At 45.2% G+C, this 12,007-nt stretch overlaps 1 protein-coding gene across 2 annotated transcripts; it reads left to right on the top strand.

Moving 5' to 3' along the window:
- The first annotated feature begins 775 nt into the window (after window positions 1–775).
- LOC100274743 (uncharacterized) lies at window positions 776–4,214 on the top strand. Of its 2 annotated transcripts, none has more exons than XR_002267812.3 (2): window positions 776–2,934; window positions 3,604–4,163. XR_002267812.3 is itself a non-coding variant. In NM_001360650.1 (2 exons), the coding sequence occupies exon 1, from the start codon at window positions 890–892 to the stop codon at window positions 2,867–2,869; it is 1,980 nt and encodes a 659-aa protein (NP_001347579.1). In that variant the 5' UTR covers window positions 799–889; the 3' UTR covers window positions 2,870–2,877; window positions 3,604–4,214. The 2 variants fall into 2 exon arrangements, 1 of the variants encoding a protein (NP_001347579.1); NM_001360650.1 differs by having other exon boundaries at window positions 799–2,877; window positions 3,604–4,214.
- Window positions 4,215–12,007: the final 7,793 nt, after the last annotated feature.

Raw genomic sequence — 12,007 nt, 5'->3', positions numbered from 1 at the left:
AAGCCGTTTTGCCAAATGATTTTTCAGAATGGCTTTGGCTCATCTAAAGAAGTGGCTTCACCTCGTGAGCCAGAGCCAAAGCCGTTTTTGGAGAAGCCAGAGCCCTGCCAAAGGGGCCCTAAGTTACGAGGATAATTCGTGCAGATATGTCATCCATACAAACATACAACAGAGAGTTAACAATATTGTTAAAAAGATTAGCTTAGTGTACAAGGTGTCAACATAATTGGTTATGATTAAGCATTATATATTTACTCTTTAAAAATTATTTGTGCGATTCTATTTCAATCTATTTGAGTAGACATATTTATATCGTTCAGTATCTATGTTTAATCACGGATTTTGTCATCACTATTGTACTCACGCTGTCCGTCGTCAGGGCCCTAAGTCCATTGAAGGGTCGCAATTTGTGTTCCGTGGTATCGTACGAGCACGTTCCTAGTGTATAAATAAGTACACAATCAATTAATAAATTTAACACTGTTTTCTTAACACTATTCATCATCTTAAACAATCTTGATTTCAACAGTGTTTTACACTTTTACCTATATAAATTAGAGCTACGGCACTCCGAGTCCGGAAAGCGAACAACCGGAGAACCATCAGATCATGCTCGACGAGAGCCGCAGTCAGTCAGACACAGGCTGTGTCACACACACAGCACTTCCCAACGAATCCCGTCCGTACGATCAAAAAAGAGCGATATCTGATGAGACAGTCGTGGTGGTGTTGCTGGTGGACCCGTTCAAAACCGCCCAGCTCAGCACAGCGGGTAGTCGACTCCGTTTCGCTTCCCCTTCCATTCCTCTTCTCTCCCCCGGCCTTTTCCCCTTCTCTTCCCTCGTTCGAAGAAGCTCGCAGCAGCCGCCTAATCCAGCGGCAGTTGAGGATGGCGGCGGCGCCGCCGCCGCCGCCGGACGGGCAGGAGAAGGTGATCGCGGCGGCGCAGCACATCGTCAAGTCGCTCGCGAACTCCAAGAACGCCGCCGACGACATGATCCGCATCCTCTCTCGCTTCGACAACCGCTTCTCGCTCATGTCCGACCTCTTCCCTCCTCCCCCTACCGCCGTCGATTCCATACTGGAGGCGGACGAGGGGACCTCTCAGGGGGAAGGGGACGAGCCCGATCTCGACCCCGAAGGCGACGCGGCGGCCCGCGCCGAGGCGGAGTGGGACGCGGCGGCCGAGGTGGTTGAGCGCTGGGAGTCCCCCACCGCCGACGCGCTGGTGTTCGACTCGCGGGAGGGCGAGGAGTACCTCGCCGCGGCCGCCTGCCTCACGGGCGCGCCGGGCCCGCGCGCCGAGGCCGCGCTGCAGACCGCCATGGCGCGGCTCGAGGACGAGTTCCGCCACCTGCTCATCCGCGGCGCGCCGCCACTTGCCGCGGAGGACCTCCAGGTCTCGCTCCTCCGCCGACTCTCGCTCACGGTACCCTCCTTCAACTCCTCCGCCGTAGACCTAGACTGCCCCTCCTTTGCCCAACACCACGCCGCCGTCGCCGCCGAGGGGGTAAACGAGCAGCAGGGCGGCAGGAGTTCCGCCTCCGACGACGAGATCTCGCCCTACCTCATCGCCCCGGACACCGTCAGCGTCCTCAGGGACATCGCCGACGTCATGCTGCGCGCCGGCTACGCGCCCGAGCTGTGCCAGGTATACGGGGAGGTGCGCCGGGACACGCTCATGGAATGCCTTGCCGTGCTCGGGGTCGACAAGATGAGCCTCGAGGAGGTGCAGCGGGTGGAGTGGGGCGTGCTTGACGGCAAGATGAGGAAGTGGATCCAGGCGCTCAAGGTCGTCGTCCGGGGCCTCCTTGCTGAGGAGCGCCGTATCTGCAGGCAGATCCTTTCGCCGGACATGAACACTGAGGAGGAGTGCTTCACTCAGGCGGCCAAGGGTTGTGTCCTGCAGATGCTGAACTTTGGTGACGCCATTGCGATTGGGAAGAGGTCCACCGAGAAGCTGTTCCGCATCCTTGGTATGTATGAGGCGCTCGCTGAGGTGCTGCCAGAGCTTGAGGGTTTGTTCTCGGGTGATGCAAAGAATTTCATCAAGGAGGAGGCCGAGGGAATACTCTTGCGGCTTGGGGATGCAGTGTGTGGCACGATCGAAGAGTTTGCTAATGACATACAGGGAGATACTTCTCGGAGAGCACTGCCTGGTGGGGAGATCCATCCCCTTACCCGCTATGTCATGAACTATGTGTGGCTGCTTGCAGACTACAATGCCTCGCTAAATAAGCTTCTGGAATGTTGGGATACTGAGCTGACCGGGGTTGATAATCCAAACATGACTCCATTGGGGCACTGCGTGCTCATGCTGATCACACACCTACAGTGCAAGATCAATGAGAAATCGAGGCTGTATGAGGATGAAGCGTTGCAGAACATATTTTTGATGAATAATCTGCTGTATATTGTGCAGAAGGTGAAAGATTCAGAGCTCAAGACATTGCTTGGTGATAACTGGATTCGCAAGCGTCGTGGTCAGATTAGGCAATACTCTACAGGGTATCTTCGATCATCATGGACTAGGGTGTTAGCTTGCCTGAGAGATGATGGGCTTCCGCACACGATGGGTTCATCAAGCACACTCAAAGCCGCATTGAAGGATAGATTCAAAAACTTTAACTTGGCCTTCGAGGAGTTGCACAGGACACAGACATCATGGAGGGTTGTGGATCCTCAGTTAAGAGAAGAGCTGAAGATCTCAATCTCCGAGAAGGTTCTTCCAGCATACCGTTCATTTGTTGGAAGATTTCGGGGACAACTAGAGGGAGGGAGGGGTTCTGCAAGATATATAAAGTACAACCCTGATGATTTGGAGAACCATGTCTCAGAATTTTTTGAAGGGAGAAAGTCAAATGCTTGATGGTCAAGGTGAGTGCTAACTCCCAGGCTGTGTTTCCATACATAACTCAGATGTATTATTGGAAGGTATTGGTAATGCAGTCTGACCTTTTTATTTTGCTTGCTTTGTTGAATCTGTAAGAGCATGATGGTGCCTTGCCCTTCATTTTATAATTAACCTCAGCTATTTAGTTTTTACAGAAATTGTATCTTTAAACTATCTTATAGATCAGGGAATCACAACAAACAGCTAGTATTTGAAGTAGTTTTCTAGTTTAGTAAGCAATATTTGTTATAGATTCTTCAATAGTTTCTAGTTATTGTACTTAACTGAGTGATAGCCTGTTATACCTCAGTTTGACAATATTCGCCTGTGATACCTTATTTTCAGAAGGGCACGTGTTTCTTGTAAAACCCAACACTTCAAACATCATGTTCATTGAGAACCACAGTTTATCCTCTAAGACATCCTTTCACATTTTAATCCCTTGAAAACTGAAAATAAATGTGCACTGAGAACAACAGTTTAGTCAGAGCCCTGCACAATTCCTTTAAAACACTGTTAATTTCAGTTATCTTTCATGTGTTTGTGAAGATAATATTGGCATGGTATATTGTCCTTTATAGGTTAGTTATGGTCATGATTTAAGACACTTGCAAAATTTATGAAAGGATGTTTTTTTGTTCAAATTGTACTACTTATCGTTATGTCAGTCTGAGCAAGAAATTCACTAGCATGACCCTTTCGATGTCCAGGCATGTTCATATCAACTATGCAGCCTGAAGACCCGTGCAAATTTTGATGATGCTAGTTCCAAGTCCCCTTCCAAATTTCTTGGCACTATACAGGGAACTTGACCTTCAAACATCTTTTGAAGGTCTGAAGATGGAAATATAATCTTCTCCTGAACTGACAGAAACTTTGTGAATTGCAAAGCAACCCGAATTGAATGGTTTAGCTTGTCATTCTTGATCCTGTCACAGCGAGTGGTGACGTCATTGAGGCTTGCCCATGGAATTATGACAACTGCATCTGCCATGAGCTGTGTAATTGCAATTCTTACATTTTACCTGTCTTTTGTCAATGGTAACATCTCGTGACTCTTGTTTGACTAAAATGGAATTTCGGTCCCTGGAATTTTTATGTACAATCCTACCAGGAGTTATGTTCACATTTACCTTGTTGCATCCTTTTTTATAGTGTGTTGCAGCCTTCTGTTATATTCATTCGTTGATGATAGACAAAGCGCATAGTTGATGCGACATGCTGTTGGTCCCGTTTCCTTGTCAACCTCTAATGAAAAATTGCATTTTCATGATGGTTTACAATGTTCTTAAACATGTCAGTTCGTAAATTCTGTTTTCTGTTTATCCAACTTGGTTTCATTTGTTATCTAATTGTTGAAATTGGGACCTTTCCCTTATTTGTGTGGTTTGGTACTTTGATAGTTTTCGCTCCTGCTCTTGTAGACCACTGGCGCACTGGCCATACACAAGAGTTATTATATTGCCTAATTTAGAGTATCTCCTACGTAAGTAGGACGTAAAACGAGAGAAAAAAATTGGTTTATGCTGTAAATTGATATGAAAAAGTTTTAACAGAAAGAAAAGTTGCGCTTCATAGATTCAAGCTGTTGAGAGTAATAAGTGAGAAAATTCCAACAGTTGATAAACGACGTAACCGTGAAGTCTAGGAAACCTTTTTTTTTGGTTGACCAATTACTGCATAAAGAAAAATGAGGGGGGGGGGGGGGGTAAAAGGTAATATGTTTTTTCTACATTTTACAAACGATGGCAATTAATGAGAAAATTCTAGCAAATGATAAGGAAACAAACAAAAGGAAACAATACCTTTAGCATGAAAGTTATTGTCAAATGAAATGGAATGAAACTGAAAGCCCTTTAGATTCAGCAATAAATAAAAATGCCAGGTTAAGTGGACATAAGCAGTAAGTGTGTGTTTGAGAGCAAAGAGATTGAGCGGCTAAAATCTCTTATCATTCAATTGAATAGTAAGGGATTTTATCCCCCTCAATCTCTTTGCTCCTAAAGAAGCCCTAAGCTAATACCTAGTCACCTGAACTATACCTAATCCACTAAAATATCTTATCATTCAATTGTTATCTCCCTCGATCTCTTTGCTCCCAAAGAAGCCCTAAGCTAATACCTAGTCACCTGAACTATATCTAATCCATAAATTCCAGGCATGGAACTTGTTTAACATAAACATGAACAGAGCCATACATGGAAGCATTGTGACACAAGCTATCGTTATCCATCTACATAAGTGATGATTAATTGATTATAGACAAAGGAAGCTCACTAACAATTTATGGGCATTATACTATACATGGAATTTAAGCCTAGTTTAGAAACTTAAATCTCCTCCGGATTTACAGGGACTAGGAGAAAATTAAGTTATTTTTTTCTCAATCTCTAGGAATCTCATAGGAAATTTAAGTTTCCAAATAGTACCCAAATCCTACGTAGAAAGAGAATGGGAGGTAAATGGAATTCCTGATCCGACTAAACTTTTTAGATCCTGCTGTTCTCTGAACCCCCAGTGTACCTTGACGATCTTGCTGAGCCTCATGATGGGCAGGCCGATCTCGGAGAGCTAGCGTCTTGGTGCCCCACTCCTCGAACCAGTGGACTCCGCCGCCGACTTGGACGCCAGCGCTCCGCACTCTCCACTTCTCCAGGGCGACGGTGCCTAGCTTCGCTGCCAACTCGTCGCAGGGCCGGACCTGGGGGTGATCAAAATAACAAAGCGAATGTTGGGCCCCCACTAAGTATATATTTAAGTACAGTGTTTGGTGATTAAATTAGACTAAACAAACAATATTCGCTTTGTTAGTTGATCTATCTAAGCTAAGCTATGATCACGTTCACGTCTCTACTATATTTAAACACCATTTTTCTAGTTCCATGATTTCCACTGTCATTGTGCATTCTATATTTAAATAAAAAATGCTAACATTATGTACAATAAGGATTCAAACCATGGTTGTTGGCTTTAAACCAACATTTACACTCACTTAGCCAATAGAACACACATGTCTTTATGTTTTATATTATATACTTAATCGTAAATAGAAAACGTAGCAATGTACGAACACTTTACTAGTATACGGTATACGTCATTTCCTATTTTCAAAGTGCCCTAATTCTTACCAAGTAATTACGGTTATATAAGAGACAAGCTACGATTACGTCCACATATATGGTTATATCATATCATCAAGATTGAAATAGTATATGTCGATATTAATAACATACTCAATGTCTCTGTATTAAAGAGTGTTCGAAGAAACTTTATAAGATAATCCAATGTGCCAAGTAAATTTTTATTAATTTAGTTAATATAATTTTTGAACCTTTCAACATATATGTTTATAATTATATATATGCATATATAGATATTATATATATATATACACATGGGTTAAAAGGGTCTACTTATGGATTAAAAGGGTCTATTTATAAGTTTTCGCCCAGGGCCCCTAAAATCTCAAGAACGGCCCTCGTCGGCGCCTACCTCGCCGGCCATCGCCGCGGCTTCAGACTGGTGGAGCAGCCAGACGGCGATCCCTGGGAACTCAACGATGCCGATGTCGCCGTCGATCCAGCTGGCGTCCTCGGGCGCGTCGACGTTCCTGACGGGCGCGCTGATGATCCTGTTGCGGGACAGGAAGTCGACGGCTTCGGCGAACGTGGTGTCGGAGGGAATCTCTACCAGCTGGGCGCCGTCGAAGGCGTGCGGGAAGGACGCGACGGGGATGCTGTCGAAGCAGCTGTTGAGCTTGTCGTCGTGGCTCAGCTGCCGCTGCTGCCCGTCCAGGCTGTCCCAGATGTCCTCCACTCGCATGATGATCTCCGCCTTCGGGCTCCACGACCGCGCGCTCCCGTGCAGGGTCGCCTCCGCCGCCGTCGCCTCCGCACCTCTGCACCACGCTGCTCCGCCCGCGTCCGCGCCAGGGTTTACCTTACCGGTGGTAGCACAAAAAAACCGGACCTCACCGTTCACCGAGAAACGTGTCTCGGATTTCTCGATTTTTTTCCGATGTTCTCAAAATAAAAATCGGGCAAAATTTACAATGAACAGCTCAGTTTAATCAGAAAAACATATAGATCATTTGTAAACCACCTAATATCATTATGTACATGTAACGATTCTATAAATGGCAAAATAAATAACAAATTAACTGTGAATATATATCCATAGAGAACATAGGATAATGAGATAGTCAAAATAAATCAAATATTACATAAATAAAGTACTTTGGTAGCATCCTTGCACCAGTAAATAAAACACTAGTGTTAAGTCACAAAGAATTGATAGTCCATAGTTCAAATAATGCATAGAAATCAATCACAGCTCTAAATATTGGTAGGCCACATAAACCAAATATAGCAGCAATATTGTGCTGAAACTGAAATAGAGCACACAGTTGATACAATAGAGCCACATGTTCAAAATCTTGCCATTGAATCAGTCCATGCATACGCCGTGTGAGCCTCCATGTTTGCATAATTCATATCCAATAATGGACCATCTATTTCTCTCCCATGTGGAATTGGTACTCCATCACCAAGCATGGAACCATTTTGCCAATGCTATCCCAAGCTTCTCTTTGTGACCCCTCTCTAGCATAACATCTATGCGTGGCTGCACTTGTGTCCTACTGCGTGCCAAGTCAATGTCAAAAGGACCTCTAGAGGTATCTTGTGTATTCTTGTAGTACCTTGAGAGCCTACTTTGCTTCCCTGTAGAACAACTTGTAGCTCCACTTGCACTACCAGTTGACTTATCAAAAGGTGAACAACTATCATGTTCCAATGTGGAAAAAGAATCCCTCAATGAATTTCTCATTGTCGTATCAATCTGTGCTTCTTCATTAAGAGGAATTCTTGCACTTCGATAATCATGACTTGTTGTAGTAACCTCCTTTTAAATAAACAGACGAAGCTTCGTACCACGTGCCCTCATAATTCTCCCATTTGTTACTTTTTGAGACATTAGGTCCTTCACATGATTTGGCACTTTACGACATGCCTCCACACTCCCAGGTATGTGACCTAGATGCTCTTTTAATCGAGACACCCCCCGCCTTTTTGGTGGTAAAACAATAAAAGCACTTAAAGCCAGCCCCATGAGGTCCAGGATATGGTTCACCATGGCTCCAAGTCACATCAATTGGTCCATTTAGCTTCACTGGTTTTCCTACATTACTAAACACTATTTTAGCAAATACGTTACCAATAGCATTCTACATAAATTTCTAACAAGTAGTATTGAAAGGGGATTAGGCTTACACCTATTTCCTAAATGATTTTGGTGGTTGAATTGCCCAACACAAATAATTGGACTAACTAGTTTGCTCTAGTCTATAAGTTATACAGGTGCCAAAGGTTCTCACTTAGCCAATAAAAGGACCAAGAATTGGGTTCAACAAAGAGAGCAAGGGATAACCGAAGGCTGCCCTGGTCTGGCGCACCGGACTGTCTGGTGTGCCACCGGACAGTGTCCGGTGCACCAGGGGACTTCAAGCCAAACTTCTCACCTTCGGGAAAACTCAAAGGCGCTCAGCTATAATTCACCGGACTGTCCGGTGTACACCGGACAGTGTCCGGTGCTCCAGGAATGAAGCGACTCTGAACTCGCCAGCTTCGGGAATCCGCTCCGCTATAATTCACCGGACATGTCCGGTGTACACCGGACTGTCCGGTGAGCCAGCGGAGCAACGACAACTTCGCGCCAACGGTCACCTGCAGAAGCAATTAATGCGCGCCAGAGCGCGCAGAAGTCAGGCACGCGCGAAGTGGCACACCGGACACTCTACAGTACATGTCCGGTGTGCCACCGGACATCCAGGCTAGCCCAGCAGTCAGAGCTCCAACGGTCGAAACCCAACGGTCTGGTGACGTGGCTAGCGCACCAGACACTGTCCGGTGTGCACCGGACTGTCCGGTGTGCACCGGACTGTCCGGTGCGCCATGCGACAGCAGCCTCCACCAAACAACTAGTTTGGTGGTTGGGGTTATAAATACCCCCAACCACCCCACATTCAAGTCATCCAAGTTTTCCAACTTCCAACCACTTACAAGAGCTAGGCATTCAATACAAGACACACCCAAGTGATCAAATCCTCTCCCAATTCCACAAAAGCTTTAGTGTTAAGTGAGAGAGATTTGTTGTGTTCTTTTGAGCTCTTGCGCTTGGATTGCTTTCTTCTTTCTCATTCTTTCTTGTGATCAATACTCAATTGTAACCAAGGCAAGAGACACCAATTGTGTGGTGGTCCTTGCGGGGAAGTTTTGTTCCCGGTTGATTTGAGAAGAGAAAGCTCACTCGGTCCAAGGGACCGTTTGAGAGAGGGAAGGGGTTGAAAAAGACCCGGCCTCTGTGGCCTCCTCAACGGGGAGTAGGTTTGCGAGAACCGAACCTTGGTAAAACAAATCCGCATGTCACACTCTTTATTCGCTTGTGATTTGTTTTGCACCCTCTCTCGCGGACTCGATTATATTTCTAACGCTAACCCGGCTTGTAGTTGTGATTAACTTTGTAAATTTCAGTTTTGCCCTATTCACCCCCCCCCCTCTAGGCGACTTTCAATTGGTATCAAAGCCCGGTGCTTCATTAGAGCCTAACCGCTCGAAGTGATGTCGGGAGAACACGCCAAGAAGGAGATGGAGACCGGCGACAAGCCCACTACAAGCCACGGGAAGGCTTCATCGGAAGAGTCCCGCAAAAAGGGAAAAGGGAAGGAGAAGAAAGCCTCCTCCCACAAGTCGCATCGGAGTGGCGACAAGAAAAAGAAGATGAGGAAGGTGGTCTACTACGAGACCGATACTTCATCACCTTCCACCTCCGGCTCCGACGCGCCCTCCATAACTTCTAAGCGCCATGAGCGCAAGAAGTTTAGTAAGATCCCCTTACACTATCCTCGCACTTCTAGACATACTCCATTACTTTCCGTTCCATTAGGCAAATCGCCAACCTTTGACGGTGAAGATTATGCTAGGTGGAGTGATTTAATGAAATTTCACCTAACCTCACTCCACAAAAGTATATGGAATGTTGTTGAGTTTGGAGCACAGGTACCATCCGTAGGGGGTGAGGATTATGATGAGGACGAGGTGGCCCAAATTGAGCACTTCAACTCCCAAGCCACAACTATACTCCTCGCCTCTCTAAGTCGAGAGGAGTATAACAAGGTGCAAGGATTAAAGAGCGCCAAGGAAGTTTGGGACGTGCTCAAGACCGCGCACGAAGGAGATGAGCTAATCAAGATCACCAAGCGGGAGACGATCGAGGGGGAGTTCGGTCGCTTCCGTCTCCGCCAAGGGGAGGAGCCTCAAGACATGTACAACCGGCTCAAAACCTTGGTGAATCAAGTGCGCAACCTCGGGAGCAAGAAATGGGATGACCACGAGGTGGTTAAGGTTATTTTAAGATCACTTATTTTCCTTAACCCTACTCAAGTCCAATTAATTCGTGGCAATCCTAGATACACACTAATGACTCCCGAGGAAGTAATCGGGAATTTTGTGAGCTTTGAGTTTATGATCAAAGGCTCAAGGAAGATCAACGAGCTTGACGGCCCCTCCACGTCCGAAGCACAACCGGTCGCATTTAAGGCGACGGAGGAGAAAAAGGAGGAGTCTACACCGAGTAGAACACCCATCGACGCCTCCAAGCTCGACAACGAGGAAATGGCGCTTGTCATCAAAAGCTTCCGCCAAATCCTCAAGCAAAGGAGGGGGAAAGACTACAAACCCTGCTCCAAGAAAGTGTGCTACAAATGTGGTAAGCCCGGTCATTTCATTGCAAAATGTCCACTATCTAGTGACAGTGACAGGGGCGACGACAAGAAGGGGAGAAGAAAGGAAAAAAAGAGATACTACAAGAAGAAGGGCGGCGATGCCCATGTTTGTCGTGAGTGGGACTCCGACGAAAGCTCTAGCGACTCCTCCTCCGACGAGGACGCCACCAACATCGCTGTCACCAAGGGACTTCTCTTCCCCAACGTCGGCCACAAGTGCCTCATGGCAAAGGACGGAAAAAAGAAGAAGGTTAAATCCAAATCCTCCACTAGATACGAGTCTTCTAGCGATGATAATGCTAGTGATGAGGAAGATAATTTGCGTACTCTTTTTGCTAACCTCAACATGCAACAAAAGGAGAAATTAAATGAATTGATTAGTGTTATCCATGAAAAGGATGATCTCTTGGACTCTCAAGAGGACTTCCTTATTAAAGAAAACAAAAAACATGTTAAGTTTAAAAATGCTTATGCTCTAGAAGTAGAAAAGTGCGAAAATTTATCTAGTGAGCTAAGCACTTGCCATGAGATTATTGACAACCTTAGAAATGACAATGCTAAACTTATTGCTAAGGTTGATTCAAATGCTTGTAATGTTTCAATTCCCAATGATAATGTAGATTTGCTTGCTAAAATTGAAGAATTGAACATCTATCTTGCTAGCCTTAGGATTGAGAATGAAAAATTGCTTACTAAGGCTAAAGAACTAGATGTTTGCAATGTTACAATTTCCGACCTTAGAAGTAAAAATGATATATTGCATGCTAAGGTTGTAGAATTAAAATCTTGCAAACCCACTACATCTACTGTTGAACATACTTCCATTTGTACTAGATGTAGAGACATTAATGTTGATGCTATTCATGATCACATGGCTTTAATTAAACAACAAAATGATCACATAGCTCAACTTAATTCTAAAATCAATGTGCATGACTTAGAAAATGAAAATTTTAAATTTGCTAGAAGCATGCTCTATAGTGGGAGACGCCCTAGCATTAAGGATGGCATTGGCTTCCAAAAGGGGGACAATGTCAAACTTAATGCCCCTCCTAAGAAATTGTCTAATTCTGTTAAGGGCAAGGCTCCCATGCCTCAGGATAACGAGGGTTACATTTTATACCCAGCCGGTTATCCTGAGAGTAAAATTAGGAGAATTCATTCTAGGAAGTCTCACTCTGGCCCTAACCATGCATTTATGTATAAGGGTGAGACATCTAGTTCTAGGCAACCAACCCGTGCTAAGTTGCCTAAGAAGAAAACTCCTAGTGCATCAAATGATCATGACATTTCTTTTAAAACTTTTGATGCATCTTATGTATTAACTAACAAAT

This window comes from Zea mays, chromosome 3 (assembly GCF_902167145.1).
Source record: "Zea mays cultivar B73 chromosome 3, Zm-B73-REFERENCE-NAM-5.0, whole genome shotgun sequence".
Classification (NCBI taxonomy): domain Eukaryota; kingdom Viridiplantae; phylum Streptophyta; class Magnoliopsida; order Poales; family Poaceae; genus Zea; species Zea mays.
Note: the sequence above shows the minus strand (reverse complement) of the source record. Positions and strands in the feature narration are given on the sequence as shown.

What these genes read in the sequence shown, in the direction of transcription:
- LOC100274743 (NM_001360650.1), top strand. Translation starts at nt 890, where the DNA reads ATGGCGGCGGCGCCGCCGCCGCCGCCGGACGGGCAGGAGAAGGTGATC.